The following is a 15,739-nucleotide window of genomic DNA, read 5'->3' as shown; positions in this document are numbered from 1 at the left end:
GTAATGTAACATTTGGCTGGTTGGTACACAGTTTGCAGTATATCGTGAGAAACCCAGGTGCCTAGATCTAATTTATATATACTTTTTCAAATGTAGGATTTCCCGTGAAAAACTTGTCATTTAATGCTACAGTTTATCAATTCTGCGTGGCTTAGAGTTGTTCCCACTCTTAGCCTATGGGGTTTGCACGCAACACTCAGTAATTTTGCAAACAGCAAGAACTCTTGAAAATTCTAGTATATATCATCGCTCGCAAGGGAGAGAAGTCAAACTCTGAACATTTCGGAACGTTTTTCCATGGTAGTTTAGCATGAAGAACCGTCAGTTTATCTGACACCATGATTTGATCTTCCAAGCTCGTGGTAACCTATAACTTTCTTTTTTACTCAGTGTTCTGCCATTCCATTTCCAAACTCGAACAGCGTGCTCAATTGTTTGATTGAAAATATCATTTAGAAACGAGCTAACTGTGTTTGATTTTTTAAATCATTTTCACTTGGGAAGGTGGAAATGGCAAGTCAATGTCGAGTCAATGGACAGCTAGATCAACAACTATAGACAATTTATAAAAGTGACTTCTCGAGAAATTATCATTATAATATTTACCTGATTAGGATTTTGACCAGTAAGATTTAAGAGCGACTGCTTCAGTCGTTTCAATTCGTAATTCACTTAACAGAATATTTCGCTTCGTGTTGCTACCGAAAACATGATGATGGTTGCGTCGTCTGCAACTTGGGGAATGGCAAAGCGTGATGTTTTTCTTTGAAAGTGGTTTGGTGAAGTTAGATGCACCAAGGACTATCTTCAGACCTCACAACATACCATTCAAGTACCTGGAATGGCAGCTTTTGAGTTCTTAAAAGAACAGCAAACAGAATTCTTGTCTTAATGCCATAGTTCAAAGAAATTTATTGGCATTGCACTTTAGCTGTATCTATAATTTGTTCCATACAAAGTTCTAAGTAAAAGGGAAAAAGGTACGTAAAGCTGTAGTCCGAGTTGCCCCCTACTCAGGAGACAATCTTATGGTAACGTAAAAAGCCGCCAAATTCAGGCTTTTTCCGACCAGTTTCTAAAATACCACTTTATCAGGATAGATCTTTAGAGAACCAACTGGAGTGTAGCAGTTCGTTGCATTATTTGTGGTCAACTGGTCAAACATGCAGACCTTTCAAACTCTGTGAATTTGAGTCCTAGCTTTCAGCACTAAAGCAGATAATTTTACAATGCAAAGGTCAAACTAGGCGTCTTCACGATAAACTTTATAATTTTTTTGTTTTTATTTTGTTTCTCAATTCGACCAATATACTCCTGTGCTTTTCGTTCCCTCCCTTTTCACTGTTACAGTGGCGTGCAACTTAAGTTTCTTGAACCAATCTTTGCCATAAGTGATTCGTTCAAAAATTCAAGAGTCCATTGTAATAGTTATTCCCTTTACTGTCTTGATTCAATTCAATCAGTCTGATTTGACTGAGAGACAATTTCGTTTAGAAAAAGAATACTTATAGTAAAATGCCAAATGGACACATTAAGGACTTGAACCGTAGCCAGAGTTTTCAGCTTTCAGTTTAACTCACCGAAATGAGATGTGAAGATAAGCCTCTTTAAACTTTCACCTAAATATCAAAAATATTTCACCTACGATAGCGTTTCATGTTCTCAAAAAAGTTATAGACAGTCACTTTGAAAATTCTAATCAGAGAATGTTTAGAAATACATTTGATAATAAAAATTAACGGTAAAAAACTACGACGTTTCGAAGTCTGCATGACCTCATTATCAAGTAAAATGTTAAAACTGATGTAAAATTGTAGCTCAGAGATTATATACAAATAAAATGTGATAACTTCATTAGAATAATGAGCGTTCATTGTTATTGGTGTTTAGCATGTCAGATCGTGCAGTATATGTTTAAATAAATACTTTTGCACGTATTGAGTCAGACTGCGTGTTTAGCTTTGGTTTTTGTTCGCGAATGAATAACATTTCGTGAATTAGGCAGTCCATTTTCCCGCGGCATTTCTTGAGAACGGAAAACATTTCCTCTAGGCTAGTGGACGCTACACTGTGGGCTTCTTTCAGATGCTTGCCAATGACAGAGGCTTTATGTTCTTCTATGCGTCGATGAAGATGGCGTGTGGTATAACCGATATAATCCGCATCGCACGAATCACATTTAAAAGTGTAAACAACGCATTGGTGGTTAATTAAAGCGGGCTTCTCTTCTTGTATCTTGAGCTTTCCCTCGATCTTACGACTCGTGAAAACTGGTTGTAGGTCAGTTCCGATTTTCCGGCCAAGATCTTTCAACTGATGTCTTACTGTGTCGGCCGATTTTTGGTCTTTAAATGGTAAAGTTATTCTGACAGGTTTTTCTGCCAGAGATTGTACCGTTTGTTACAAGAAAGCTGTGACAATAGCTAATCTATGTAAGTACTACGTTTTTCGGGGGTCACGGTTTTAGCTAGAACTGTGGCCCCCAAAATTTTTTTCCCACCTTACCATACACGTTTTAAATTTTTCACAACCTCGCCTGTTCCTGTTCGTAAGTCCGGCCAAGCCTCTATGGTCTTTGGACCCCGTTACTTTGGCTTATAAATACATATATCTTATTAGATATATATAATGTGTCGATGACACATTAGCCACGATGCCAAATATTCAAGCCGCAACAGCCTTCCTTTCAACATTGAACGAATGCCATCCTGCCATACAGTTCACAATGGGAATTGCTGAAAACAACAAGCTTCCATTCCTCGGTATGATGATTGAGAAAAACGGTTGCCACCTGACAACAAGCGTATATCATAAACCAACTGATACAGGACTGCTCTTAAATTACCAGAGCCATGTCGATCAGCGTTACAAAAGATCTCTGCTGAATACAATGCTGAACCGAGCTTACCGCCTGTCATCAACGAAAGAATCTTTTACGAAGGAATGCCAGCATCTCAAGCGGTTGTTTACTAAGCTTAAGTACCCAGTGAAACTCATCAACTCAGCTATCGCCTGGTACACGAGTTCTACGATCCAAAGCCGTCACGAAACCCCAACTGAACTTGACGCGGCTACACAAAAACCTGTCAGAATAACTTTACCATTTAAAGACCAAAAATCGGCCGACACAGTAAGACATCAGTTGAAAGATCTTGGCCGGAAAATCAGAACTGACCTACAACCAGTTTTCACGAGTCGTAAGATCGAGGGAAAGCTCAAGATACAAGAAGAGAAGCCCGCTTTAATTAACCACCAATGCGTTGTTTACACTTTTAAATGTGATTCGTGCGATGCAGATTATATCGGTTATACCACACGCCATCTTCATCAACGCATAGAAGAACATAAAGCCTCTGTCATTGGCAAGCATCTGAAAGAAGCCCACAGTGTAGCGTCCACTAGCCTAGAGGAAATGTTTTCCGTTCTCAAGAAATGCCGCGGGAAAATGGACTGCCTAATTCACGAAATGTTATTCATTCGCGAACAAAAACCAAAGCTAAACACGCAGTCTGACTCAATACGTGCAAAAGTATTTATTTAAACATATACTGCACGATCTGACATGCTAAACACCAATAACAATGAACGCTCATTATTCTAATGAAGTTATCACATTTTATTTGTATATAATCTCTGAGCTACAATTTTACATCAGTTTTAACATTTTACTTGATAATGAGGTCATGCAGACTTCGAAACGTCGTAGTTTTTTACCGTTAATTTTTATTATCAAATGCACTTTGAAAATGTTGGGTTTACTGGCAATTTTTCGTCGAAATGTATTCACTACACCAGAATTTGGGTGAAAAATTTCATTCATACAAGGCAATTCGCCTCCTCTACGAAAGCAAACAATTAAATGAGCTTTCTTTCGAACAACTCAACGATGACGTATGTTTGCACGAGAGCGACAAAGACTTAATAACAACTACTTAAGAAACGGAGGCAGAAAGGTCAAAAAATGTCGTCAGTCAAGGGAATAATTTCATTTTAATGTTTTTAACTGTTGTAGGCGTCATTGTTACGCCGCAATATGTAATGATCGCCGCAAAATGTAACGATCGCCACAAAATGTAATAACACAACATTTAATAACATCGACGCAAATTATAATAAATCTCTCAAAGCAAAATGTAATATCTTTTCAACGCGAAATTTAATAACTTTTCTAACGCATTAAGGACGCAAAATGTAATAGCTCTCGGATGACCTGTATGCTCTTAGCTTCGTTGTGTTACACATCTTAGATTACGTAAATCAGATAAACGATTTTCAGGTTTTCTGGTTAACTGCAAAGGTAGGGTTCCCTCGCTTGTGAATTACTGTTGAAGTGTCTTTCTTTTCGATAACTATAAGGACTCTAGCCTCCTCTTTTTCAACAAAATACCATGCAAATCTCATTCTGCTCACATCGTTTTCATAATATGTATACTGTTTACGTGTGAGAATATATATATATATATTTCAAAAAATTGAAAAGGATGATAAAAGCGAGGAATATAACATGTGAAGTCTCTTTACCTTTTTCCCGTAGCCGCTTTGTTGCCAATGGTCGTTTTAACGCTGTTTTGGCGACCGTTCTTTGTAACACGTGCGGTGTCACCAGTCAACGGAAAAATTATAAAAGAAATTAAGAAAAAATCAGAAAGGATAATAAAAGCAAGGAATATATCGTATAAAGTCTCCTTACCTTTTTCCGTAGCTGCTTTGTCGTTTATGGTCCTTTTAACGCTGTTTTGGCGACTTTCTTTATAAAGCGTACGGTGCTACTGATCAACTGTATAATTTTTTTAAATGTAAATTAGTAAGCAGCACTTCTGCGAACAGTAGTTGCAAATTTTCTTTATTTTCTGACGCGTTTCATCTAACTGTCGTAGACTTCTTCAGGGAGTTTTACAAGTATAACTAAGCGCCTTTATTATCCAAATGTGCTTCATAGAGTACAAATAACGCGCGAGACGAGTACAAATATCACGTGATATTTGCACTCCAGATATATCCGCGAAATTTGCCCGCACTGAAATGATCATTTAGCCTGTTGGATAATAGATCTTTATTTATTTAATCACTTTCACCAGAGTGTGGTGAGGGTCGCACAACAGAGCGAGGCTCCAAATTAAGGGCGCCCTATATCCCACCCATCCCACCCCAGGGGAGGACATCCATCACACAGTAATCTCGTGTGTGGGAAATTAACGTCTCCTACCCCAACCCTGCAGGAGACGGGACCTCCATTTATTCGTCCCTATCCGAGAAGACTAGAATATCTAACCATTTCTTGATGTTATAGAAAGGTAGCAAATTCTTCTCAATTATTTTAAGACCCTGAGTGTTGGTCTCTTATTAAACGAGCCCTAAGGGCTCATCAAAATACGGCACAACTCGTAAAAATACTCAGCGATACTACACAACTAAACGTCTAATAAGATATATGTATTTATAAGCCAAAGTAACGGGGTCCAAAGACCATAGAGGCTTGGCCGGACTTACGAACAGGAACAGGCGAGGTTGTGAAAAATTTAAAACGTGTATGGTAAGGTGGGAAAAATATTTTGGGGGCCACAGTTCTAGTTAAAACCGTGACCCCCGAAAAACGTAGTACTTACATAGATTAGCTATTGTCACAGCTTTCTTGTAACAAACGGTACAATCTCTGGCAGAATATTATTGATAACCTTAGTACGGGTATGAGTGCAGCTGAACGTAGTCTTAAAGACAATAGTCTTGCTTGGCCGGGATCTATGTTGAGGTGGCCGGGAGATCCATGTCTCGCTGTCGTGGTAACGCACACCGCGAAGCGGCGGCAGTAAAAAAACTTAAATGGATAGCCTCTAAGTCGCAGTCGCTTTTTTTTTTTCTAAGTCGTGGCCCCCAAAATAGTTTTCTCACCTTGACTTACATGTTTTGAATTTTTTACAACCTCGCCTGTTCCTGTTCGTAAGTCCGGCCGAGCCTCTGTGGCCCCTAGTAACTTTGGCTTAGAAATACAGGCGCTTAGTTATACTCGTAAGACCCCATGAAGAAGTCTACGACAGTTAGACGAAACGCGTCAGAGAATAAAGAAGTTTTGCAACCATTGTTCGCAGAAGTGCTGCTCACTAGTTTATATTTAAAAAAAAAAAAAATGTACCAGTAGCACCACACGCTTTACAAAGTAAAAAAACTCAAGGCTGGAAACCTCAACAGGTCCCGAATACCAACCGTCACCACTCGAAGGCTGATTGAATTCCACTAAGGTCGACCGATCTCCCTCAAATCTCCACCCGCGAGAGTAATTTGCTAATACCTACCCTTTCCAGCGGCAAAAGTTTCCAAATTCCGCTGCATCGATCCAAGAGACGCTCCGTTTTATCATCCATTTTGGCTAAATCGCTTTGTAGGTACACGTAATCCTTTTTCCCTTACTTCGGGATTCAAATATCAAAGTACATCCGGTCGGACGGTGTTGTTTGACAATGAGGCAAAGGTAACAACCTTCCGATCGATCCCCTGTTGAGTCTTTCTTTTGGTCAGATGCGCTTCAGTTTTGAATATAACCTATCCCATAGTCTTACAGTATACTTACGTAGTTGTTCCGAAATTGCACGTCTTCAAACAAATTCAATGTCGGCCGTTTAAGTCTGTTGTTTTCTAGTTTAGAATGTCGTCTTTTACTTCCACAAAAAGTGAATTTTCTGGTCTAACAAGTCATTAGCTTTCCGCTCTTAGGTTTGAGAATGGAAACATACATTTTTACACGACTGTTTTTGGTCACAATCTAGGACAATCTCGATAAAATCAAAGCGTTAAGCTCTTTCTCGTGCGATAAGAATTTCTAAAGCCCCCACGATTTGGCAGATGAGATTTGTTTGTTGTTATTGTTCTTGTTGTTGTTTTGTTTTGTTTTTGTTTTTTATCGCAGATATGTATTTCGAATAAAGGAACACCATATGCTCTTTGTCAGTTCTTATGCGGAGAGCGAAGGAGGGGGTTTAAAAGGTAATTAGATAAGTGAAGCGAGTGCACTCAGTTTTTAGTAGCGTCCTATTAGCTTCGGTCAAATCCCACAAGCAGACATTTTCTAACGTAACGAGTTTCTTTTTATTTCTTCCCTCTTTTTGTCGGTCTTCACCCAAAACAAATTATTCTTGTGTAGCTGAATACAATAACCGGCAATCGTGTGTGACTTTGGTTGTTTCGTAAACAATTTGTAAACAAAATTTTTTTGTAAATCACTCTCTGTTTATTATAATTGTATGAGCTAATTGAATTAATCGGTAAAACAATCCACGGCCGTATTTTCAAGTCGTCGGATTAAAGTATAGCTCGTTAGAGGAGCACGCGCTCAATTAAATCAATCTGTCACAGTTATGGCGGAAGATGCAAGAGGTATTGGCATTTGACATGTTGCATTTGCAAGGTTGAAAGACAGGAAATATCCTAGAGTGCCACGCCGGTGAATGATTTTAATAAAGAAGGCTTCTGAGGTCGTGGAACGTAGATTTGTCATTAATTTTCTCCACGGAATGGATCAAAAGAGAACGACCTCACAGTTTAAATTAATTACAGCTGCACTTAATTCAAACGATTTCTTAAAAGTCTCACTGTAAAGGTCGGCACACACGAGGGGACTAGTCCCTGCGACTAGTCCGTGCGACTAGTCCCGGCGACAAGTCTTTGAAGGGTTTACACGAGGGGACCGGTCGCAGGGACTAGTCCCTTAAGGCGTTCACACGAGGGCACTCGATTGTACAAGAACATAGGAAAATTAAGAGGCAAAAGATGTTTCTTAGTCTGGGGCGTTACACGAAAACAATGAAAATTTGGTAACTTTTCATTGTAGCACTATTAAACATCAACGCAAATGAACTACACTTAGTCAGTCGGATTATTCATGCTTTTACGTGTTCCGTTTTTGTTTTTTTATTTTTAACAGACACAGAGTCAAATAGGGTAAAAATTCCATCAAAACGGCTCCAAGGCATCTACATATGTTTACAAAACTAGAAGTAGTTTTTTATTCTTCAGTTGTAGAAATCTAGAATTCACGGAAAATTCATAGAAACTGCAATGTTTACAAATCATACTGACCCGTGATTGGCTTATTTACCGTTCAGTCGCAGGGACTGGTCGCACAAACAGTCCACACGAAGGGACAAACATTTGTTTCATGCGACAAGTCCCTGCGACTGGTCGCACGAATTCAAACCAGTTTGAATTCGTGCGACCAGTCGCAGGGACCAAATTTTGGTCCCTGCGACCACAGAAATGTGTAGTTCACACGAAGGGACTAGTCGCATAAAACTGGTCGCTGGGACTAGTCGCAGGGACTAGTCCCCTCGTGTGTGCCGACCTTAAGGGAAGGTTGATACCATCAAGGTATTACAAGGAGTAGTGCATCAAATTAAGTAAAGTCGATTTCGGGAGCTGGTGCTAAACGAAAACATTTCCAGAGGTTGGCTTCCCTGAGATTTCATTGAAGGTTACCAACTCGCCGCTTGCCTTTAAACAAGTTGAGAAAGCGGCTGTTTTGACGAGATTACGGATATCAGTCGTTGAACCACTTAACTCCTTAACTTCCATGATCTGATAATAGCTAAGACAATAAGCATTTTAACAGCAAGCTCGTGCTGGTCGTTTTCGAATAAATTAAATACCACGTACTAGGGCTGTCTCTGCAACAAGGGATGTACTTGAATTTCATTTCATCGGTGTTTAAAACCCATGCGACCACACTTGAGTAATGTACTTAAAAATTCGACAGTAAGTAGAGTCCCATCAGCTCTCATAAAGTGTGTACATCGAAACAACTACACCAAAATAATTATAATATGAGGCATTCCACAAAGCATACATGTAATGGTATGAAAAATCTGGCTATTTTTTTTTAACGAGTTGCCGTGTATAGATACTGACCCGGAAACGGTACTCAAAGCTAATTTATACTTTTTCAATTATAGACCTTTTCATGAGACTTTTAGTCATTTAATACTTCAACTTTTCATTTCGAAGAGGTTGAGAGCTGTGCCAAACCCTTGAGGTTTGTAAGGAACACGTAATCTTGGAAACAACAAGAACTGTCTTAAAATCCAGTTTCTAATATCAATCGCAAGGAGAAAAATCGAAGTCAAACTCCGAACGTTTCAGAATCGGTCGGCATGGTCAATCGTGTGGTTGAAAAGATTATTTTAAAAAGAGCAATTTTAGCCTTCAATTCGTTTTCACTTGGAAAGATGGGAATACCAAGTTAATGTCAAGTCACTGGCAAGCTAGGTCAACAACTATAATAGGTTTTCAAAAATGGCTTTCCTAACAAGTATATGAATATTTGCTGATTCATCGTCTATTGCGCCAAATTTCGTTTGACCGACCAAAGATTTAACATATAGATTTAGCCAAGCCTAAAAGCGGAGCTCCCAATAAGTGAAAATTTTGCAATAATATTTCTTTACATATATTAAAAATTTTTAGCCAAAAATTCATTCAGTATAGATTAAACCCATTGACACTTAAGTGTAACACATGCCTGTGAAAAGTCAAAATTCTAGAGAAACCAAGAAAGTAAACACAATCCGCAGTAAATTTTTAAAAATCATCTTTTTCCGAAAAACAAGCTCCGGTAAAAGAAGACTAATTAAAGAACTTATTTCCGGCGAAAAAGGCGATAGGTGCATATTACGTTTAACTAAAAAATCAAGATGAAATATAAAAATCGCTAAATATTTTATCATGTGTACAAATGGCATGTAGATCATATTTCAAAATGGAATATTCGAATTTGTCCGTGAGTGAGGAGATCTCAAGTTCCATGGAATCTATCAATAGGAAGCAAGAATAAAATGGCCGAGACATATTTCGGGACGACAGATTTATTCAAAACAGTTTTTGATTTGCTGTTATAAGCAAAAAACGTACGAATTTCTTACGTGTACAAAGCCCACGCGGTAAAATTCATCATGAAAACTTCGATTTGACGCAAAATATTCTATTAAACAATACTTTTTGAACACATTGTTACTCGAACATAATATTTACATCGCCTTGGGAGTCGTAGCGTCGTTGACGCGAGAGCTTATTCTGTCCCCTTTAAGACCTTGATATCCATTCTTTTCCAAGCAGAGTATTCTATAGCATTGTTACTTTACATTCTGAGTTCCACAAGGTCTAACTCGATCGCAAATGAACGAGAAATCCGACCTGAAAATTTTGAGGGTCGGCCGCGCGGACGCCATATTTTCAAATTTGGTCATATGCTACTTTCGTGATAGAATGCATGACAGAGGGCACGAACGTACGCTCGATCAGTCACGTGACATCCAAACGAAAAGAGGTTGACCATATACCATGGGTATGGGGCTCTGCTCCACGCGCGCTTCGCGCGCGTGGGAGCCCCGCTAAAAAACGAATGTTTCCGTCCTTTACTACGGCCTTGAAATCGTTGCATCGTTTTGCAACGGGAACGACGAAGCGCAATTTTTATGTCTGATACAGTTACTACAGACATTTCTTCAAAATGAACGCGTCTCAACTTCCTTTGGTTAGGCGCGAATTCTGAAGAGAGCAAGGAAATAATTCTGGTCTAAAGCCACTAATTCAAAAACAACGAGAGGTACTTAGAGTGCACGCGTTTTCAGTCCTGTCATGCTCTTAATAAAATCCAAAATAGAAGGAAAAACTAGAATCCGAGTTGCTTCTACTCAGGGAGAAAATCTCGTGCGTCATGTAACACGCCACCAGAGTCAGGCCTTTGCCTATCAGTATTATAGAGTATGACTTTATCGGGACGTATCCCAAGAGAACTAACTGGAGAGTAGCTTTTTGTTGCATTATGTGTTGGGCCTCAGAAAATGTGTGGATTTATAAGGTTCAACAAGTGATGCGAAACAATTGGAAATGAAGAAAATTTTATCTGACCTGCCAATTGAAATCAAATAAAACCATATTCCTTGTAAGTGAGCGTCGATTTTAATGGCAATTGTGAAAAAGAAACCTAAAAAATCAGGCTTCGACGAGATTCAAACCAGTGCTTTCCAGATACGAAGCCAAACGAAACTACACGCTGGGATCGAGGCCAATTTTAAGGGTTTCTTTCTTTGGTTGAACATGACACAACATAATTGGTAATGAAGTAGAATCCGTTGGCCTCGCTCCCGGCGGGTAACTTCCTAGCGCAGCTGGCAAGAATTTGCAAGGAAATATTCCGGAAAGTTTCTTTTCTATTCATTTTTATTGGAATTTCCGGAACTTGTTATAAAATGGAAGCATTTTACAATTTGTGACCCCAAGAAAAACAATCCCGAATTTCATCACCATTTGAGTTTGAATTGTAACCAAAAAAACAAAACAAAAACAAGAAACTGTCATTTGTTCCAACATGCGGATTTTAGTTCAGAGTATACGTTTGCAATTGCTCTTGCTAAAAAAAATGGAAATAAATACAAGTAACAGAGGAAGACAAAGGAAAAGGAATCGAAAGCGACATCACAGTTGAGGAAAAGGATTACAGGACAAAGACATTAACAAACTCGTTCATTTTCGGAAAGGGATTAAAAGAGATTTGACAAGCCCGGATGCCAAACCGGAATAAGTTATTGCACAGACTCGCAACGCCATTTATTTATCAGATAAAGGTAATTCCGGTTGTTAGATAATTGAACAGGAGATAACGAAAACAGGTGAAATTAAGATTATTCTGGAGGACTAGCTGATTTTTGAACACTATCCGAAACGACGCCAGTTCACTTTACCGCAATAAGATTAACATGCAATTTCCCATGAACTCCATACAAGACTGTCAAAAGGCGAACTAAAAAAAAATTGTGCGGCTTGCTAAGACCCTGCGTTTAAAATTAGTACCATAAGTTCTATTTCAAAGTATTAGCGGAAGTTCTAAACTTTCATGAATTGAAACAATAAAGGTTTACCTCCTTTTCGTTTCCTTTGCCTAGATAACAAAAGAAAATTCTCCTGTACTTTATCAACTCTTGAACGGAGAACGAAGGTAAGAGTGAGTAAATAAGATAAATAAGAGTGAGTAAATAAGATAAATAAGAGTGAGTAAATAAGATAAGTAAGATAACTTAGTTGTACCCTACACTTTTTTTGAGGAATTTCGATTATTCTTTTAGTCCTACAGCTATTATCATTTTTTTGCAGCCTTTTGTGAATAAAATTGCAAACAACACCAGCAAAAATACAATGAGAGGCATACGACAGGGAATAGGTATGTAAAATCCGCAGTACTTAGGTCTAATGCTTACTTTTTCAAACGTAGTACTTCTTGTGAAACATTGATGCAATTTCATGTTAAAGCTTTCAAATTTGAAGAGACTGGAAGTTGTAACAACTGCCGTTAAAGCCGCGTGGGACTTTTATGTGACTCTAAATTTAGCAACCCGATTTAAACTAAGGAAAAATCTACGTTAACGAACAATACTCGTGCAGAGTTTAAATGTTTTTCGATGCTGGTTCGAGATAAAGCCCACACAGTCAGTTTTTCTCCCAAAGTTGAATTTTTCCGCTCGTGGTAGCATACGACATCTTTTTTTATTGATCTATGTTTTCTTCTTAGTTCTGTTCAGTTCGATTTTCAAACTCGATCAGCTTGTTCAATCCATTTATCTGGGCCCCTTTCAAAGGATATTTCCCCAAAAATTAACACAACATTAACACTAGAAACAATGAGTGTTCAATAAATCTTCCCAAAGTAAAATTAGAATTTAGACGGAGAAGTATTGCCTTTTAAGGGGCTCTAGTTTACAACACTTTACCTCGGTATTTAAGAAGTTTAAATTCAAGGTTTCTTTTGAAGAGTAATTTAAAAGAGTTTTTTTTTTCAATAGTATCCAATTAACTCAATTATACAGAAAAGAGAAAGATGAATGGCAAATCTAGAACCCCATATATAAGGCTGCTAAAAATCATTAAACAATGTCAGTGGTTCCCTCGGCAGCTGCGATTTCAACGTCACAATTATTATAGTCATACGCAACGCGGCGCTTCACCCGCGATCCTCGGAGGCAAACTAAGGCCGACCGAAGGAGGGCAAAGGATGTCTTTGCTCGGATCCAGGAAGTTGTATGCGATTGTCGTTCCCCTTTCTTGGCGGCTATCAGCTCGGCCAATCGGCTGTGGTATCTTATGCATTCCATCCCCATCCCTCCCGTAGTTGTAAATACAAGCGGCGTGAACGAGCCATGCTAAACATCCAACACTCTCTTAGAGTAAGGCCGCTTCTTGTCATTTTCATGGATGCGATAAATCTGCTGTGGTTCCTGGTCCTTGTGCGACTCGGCATTAGGGTGGCAAACCCTCACATCGAAGAATGCCGAGCTCTGGGGATCCCAGAAGTCACGCGCCCGATGATCTTGCCTCTTGTGCTCTATTAGACCCTCTGCTGAGATTTTCTTCAGTGATGTCTTGGAGAACTGGCTCGACCTCGACATCGGTACACCCTATACTCAAAAGGTCGGCCTCGAGGTCTCTCAACTCATTATGCCGTTGGATAACAAAACCCCGTCGTTTGCAAATCATTGAGTGGTCCACTGTGAAGTTTTCCTCTCACGCACACACTGATGGAATATCATCGAACGGCCAATCATAGCGTAATTATTATTATTATTATTATTGCACTGACTTCTCTCTTTCAGGTTTTGCTACAGTGTGTCTTGCATTTTCTGTGACTTTTCAAGTTGTGCCATCAATGCGTGCAGCCCCAATAGATTGCAAGATGAACCATACGGTCTACTTGGGAGAGACAACAATGGAAGGGAATCGTGATGAAACATCGTTGAGATGTATAGGTAAGATTTTCTACGCTCGTATAAGAGTTGATACCCCCTATTCATTTTGATAACTATCTTCATTTCTCTTTTTACAGCTAAGAACTGTGCTGAGTTGTACAAATCCGGCCAACGGATCAGCAATGTTTACAAAATCGATCCAGATGGTTCAGGTGCCTTTGATGTATATTGTGACCAAACAACGGCTGGTGGGGGGTGGGCAGTGTTTCAGAAAAGATTCAATGGCTCTGTTGATTTTAACCGCACCTGGAATGACTACAAGCATGGCTTCGGTAACTTTACTGGTGAATTTTGGCTCGGACTGGACAAGATATACCGCCTGACACGAAACGAAACAAAGAATATGCTGAGAGTTGATCTGGGAATGGCCACTGGGAAAACTGTTCACGCTGAGTATAGCTGGTTCGGGATTGGGAACGAGACAGCTACGTACCGGCTGTACATTGGCAATGTTACAAGTAAGTAGAGGTTTCTTTAACATTCTTTCGTTTTTGTTTGTTTGTTTGTTTTTGTTTTTTTACTTCCCTCGCCAAAGACCTCCTTCCTTTAGCTCCAATTGTATAGAGAAAACAGTTAATGAACTCATCTTCAGCAAAATATAAAAAATTCAATCATTTATCTGACTTGGACGCTGTAAACAAAATCTCGATGCTTTGCCCTACCTCGTTATTGGAGGTTAAGACAATGATTTGTGGCTTGAATGCTAACAGAGATAGATTCATTGAAAAAGCATGTTACCATTGTTTAAATTGAGTTCTGTTCTGTTTTTGTTGTTGTTGCTGTTTGTTCGTTTGTTGTTGTTGTTTTTGTTTTGCGAAAAACAACAACTTCTTGGCTGCTACGCTGATTTTGAAAACAAGCAAAATCCTTTCTTTTATTTTGGAACAGATAAAACTGTTTCCTTTGATTCCCTCGGTCCTCACAAAGATTTCGTTTTTGGCACCTGGGATAGAGATCCTGCTGATTGCACTCAAATAAGAGGCGGAGGCTGGTGGTACGGCGACAGTAGTAATTGTGCTGTTTGGTCAAATCTCAACGGAGTTTCTCCGCGCTGTAGAAATGAAACTGGGGTCAATATCCATTGGGCAGAATTAGTTAAAAAAAGTGCCGAGCGCAGCGCTCCCACATCGACTGAAATGAAAATTAGACCAATTGATTTTTTGTAGAACTTTCTTTAGAAGGGTATAGTGATTTTCACGCGTACTGATTGGTTGCTTTGAAGGTGATAAGCAATGTATAACTAGCCTAGTAGAGGCGAATCTGACATATCTGTTGTTGATTACGATTGTGATTTCCTGATGAGTGTTCACTTGGCCTTGCCTGAATTTAAATATACTCCTGTGGGGAAAAACCCTCGTAAACTGTTTCCCAGTAACCTGTTTATAACCAATGATTTGAAAATGCTACATATCAAAAATTAGTTCGCTCGCTGTCGGAATTAAACCAAAATATCCTTTAATCTAGTTTTATTGTATCTTACTCGTGATTTATGCGCGTGTTAAAAGTCTACAATGATGACATTTACATCTACCCAATCGATCCTCTTTTAAAACATTAAGGAGTAGTTTCTACCACAGATATTTTGTAATATGACGATAAGAAAAATGACGACATATATATTCAACCATCGTCTTTTGGTTTAGATTTTAACAGAATACGTCCTAGCAATTTGCATTGGTACCACAATTATTTGATTCTTAGCAGACTTTATGACAGGGGGGAAGCTACATCCCGTAATTCTTTTAATGAAAACGATGTTCTCACAACTTTCAAATAAGTTTTCATAGATTATTTTTTTCATCGTATCGTAGCGTAATGAGCCATCGACGGGAGTTTATATGTACATTTTTTTTTTCAATTTTCACAGTTTTTTCCTTTGAAATAATTTTAAAAACTTTGCTATAGTACCGCTTTCAATAAAGCCATTGGATATGATATTACAAAAAGAAATTATTCGT

General features: G+C 38.8%; 2 protein-coding genes and 1 long non-coding RNA gene across 3 annotated transcripts in view; 2 read left to right on the top strand and 1 right to left on the bottom strand.

Annotated features, from left to right (window-relative positions):
* Nucleotides 1-5,995, bottom strand: part of LOC148720428 (uncharacterized) — a 22,565-nt gene extending 16,570 nt beyond the window's left edge. Inside the window, exons 1-3 of the long non-coding RNA XR_015993019.1 lie at nt 5,607-5,995; nt 4,691-4,777; nt 4,522-4,580 (exon numbers count right to left, since the gene is read on the bottom strand). This is a non-coding gene — a long non-coding RNA (uncharacterized LOC148720428). The remainder of the gene's footprint in view (nt 1-4,521; nt 4,581-4,690; nt 4,778-5,606) is intronic.
* LOC148720427 (angiopoietin-related protein 7-like) overlaps nt 1-15,739 on the top strand; it is a 16,002-nt gene extending 263 nt beyond the window's left edge. Inside the window, exons 2-4 of the mRNA XM_088737959.1 lie at nt 13,629-13,781; nt 13,859-14,239; nt 14,670-15,739. Of these exons, the coding sequence (XP_088594085.1) occupies nt 13,629-13,781; nt 13,859-14,239; nt 14,670-14,947 (812 nt within the window). The 3' untranslated portion in view covers nt 14,948-15,739. The remainder of the gene's footprint in view (nt 1-13,628; nt 13,782-13,858; nt 14,240-14,669) is intronic.
* LOC111340084 (angiopoietin-related protein 7) overlaps nt 14,181-15,739 on the top strand; it is an 82,588-nt gene continuing 81,029 nt past the window's right edge. Inside the window, exon 1 of the mRNA XM_088737957.1 lies at nt 14,181-14,239. The gene's annotated coding sequence lies outside the window, so the exon portion shown is untranslated. The remainder of the gene's footprint in view (nt 14,240-15,739) is intronic.

This window comes from Stylophora pistillata, chromosome 11 (assembly GCF_964205215.1).
Source record: "Stylophora pistillata chromosome 11, jaStyPist1.2, whole genome shotgun sequence".
Classification (NCBI taxonomy): domain Eukaryota; kingdom Metazoa; phylum Cnidaria; class Anthozoa; order Scleractinia; family Pocilloporidae; genus Stylophora; species Stylophora pistillata.
The sequence above is the reverse complement of the archived record's forward strand: the minus strand, read 5'-3'. Positions and strand labels throughout refer to the sequence as shown.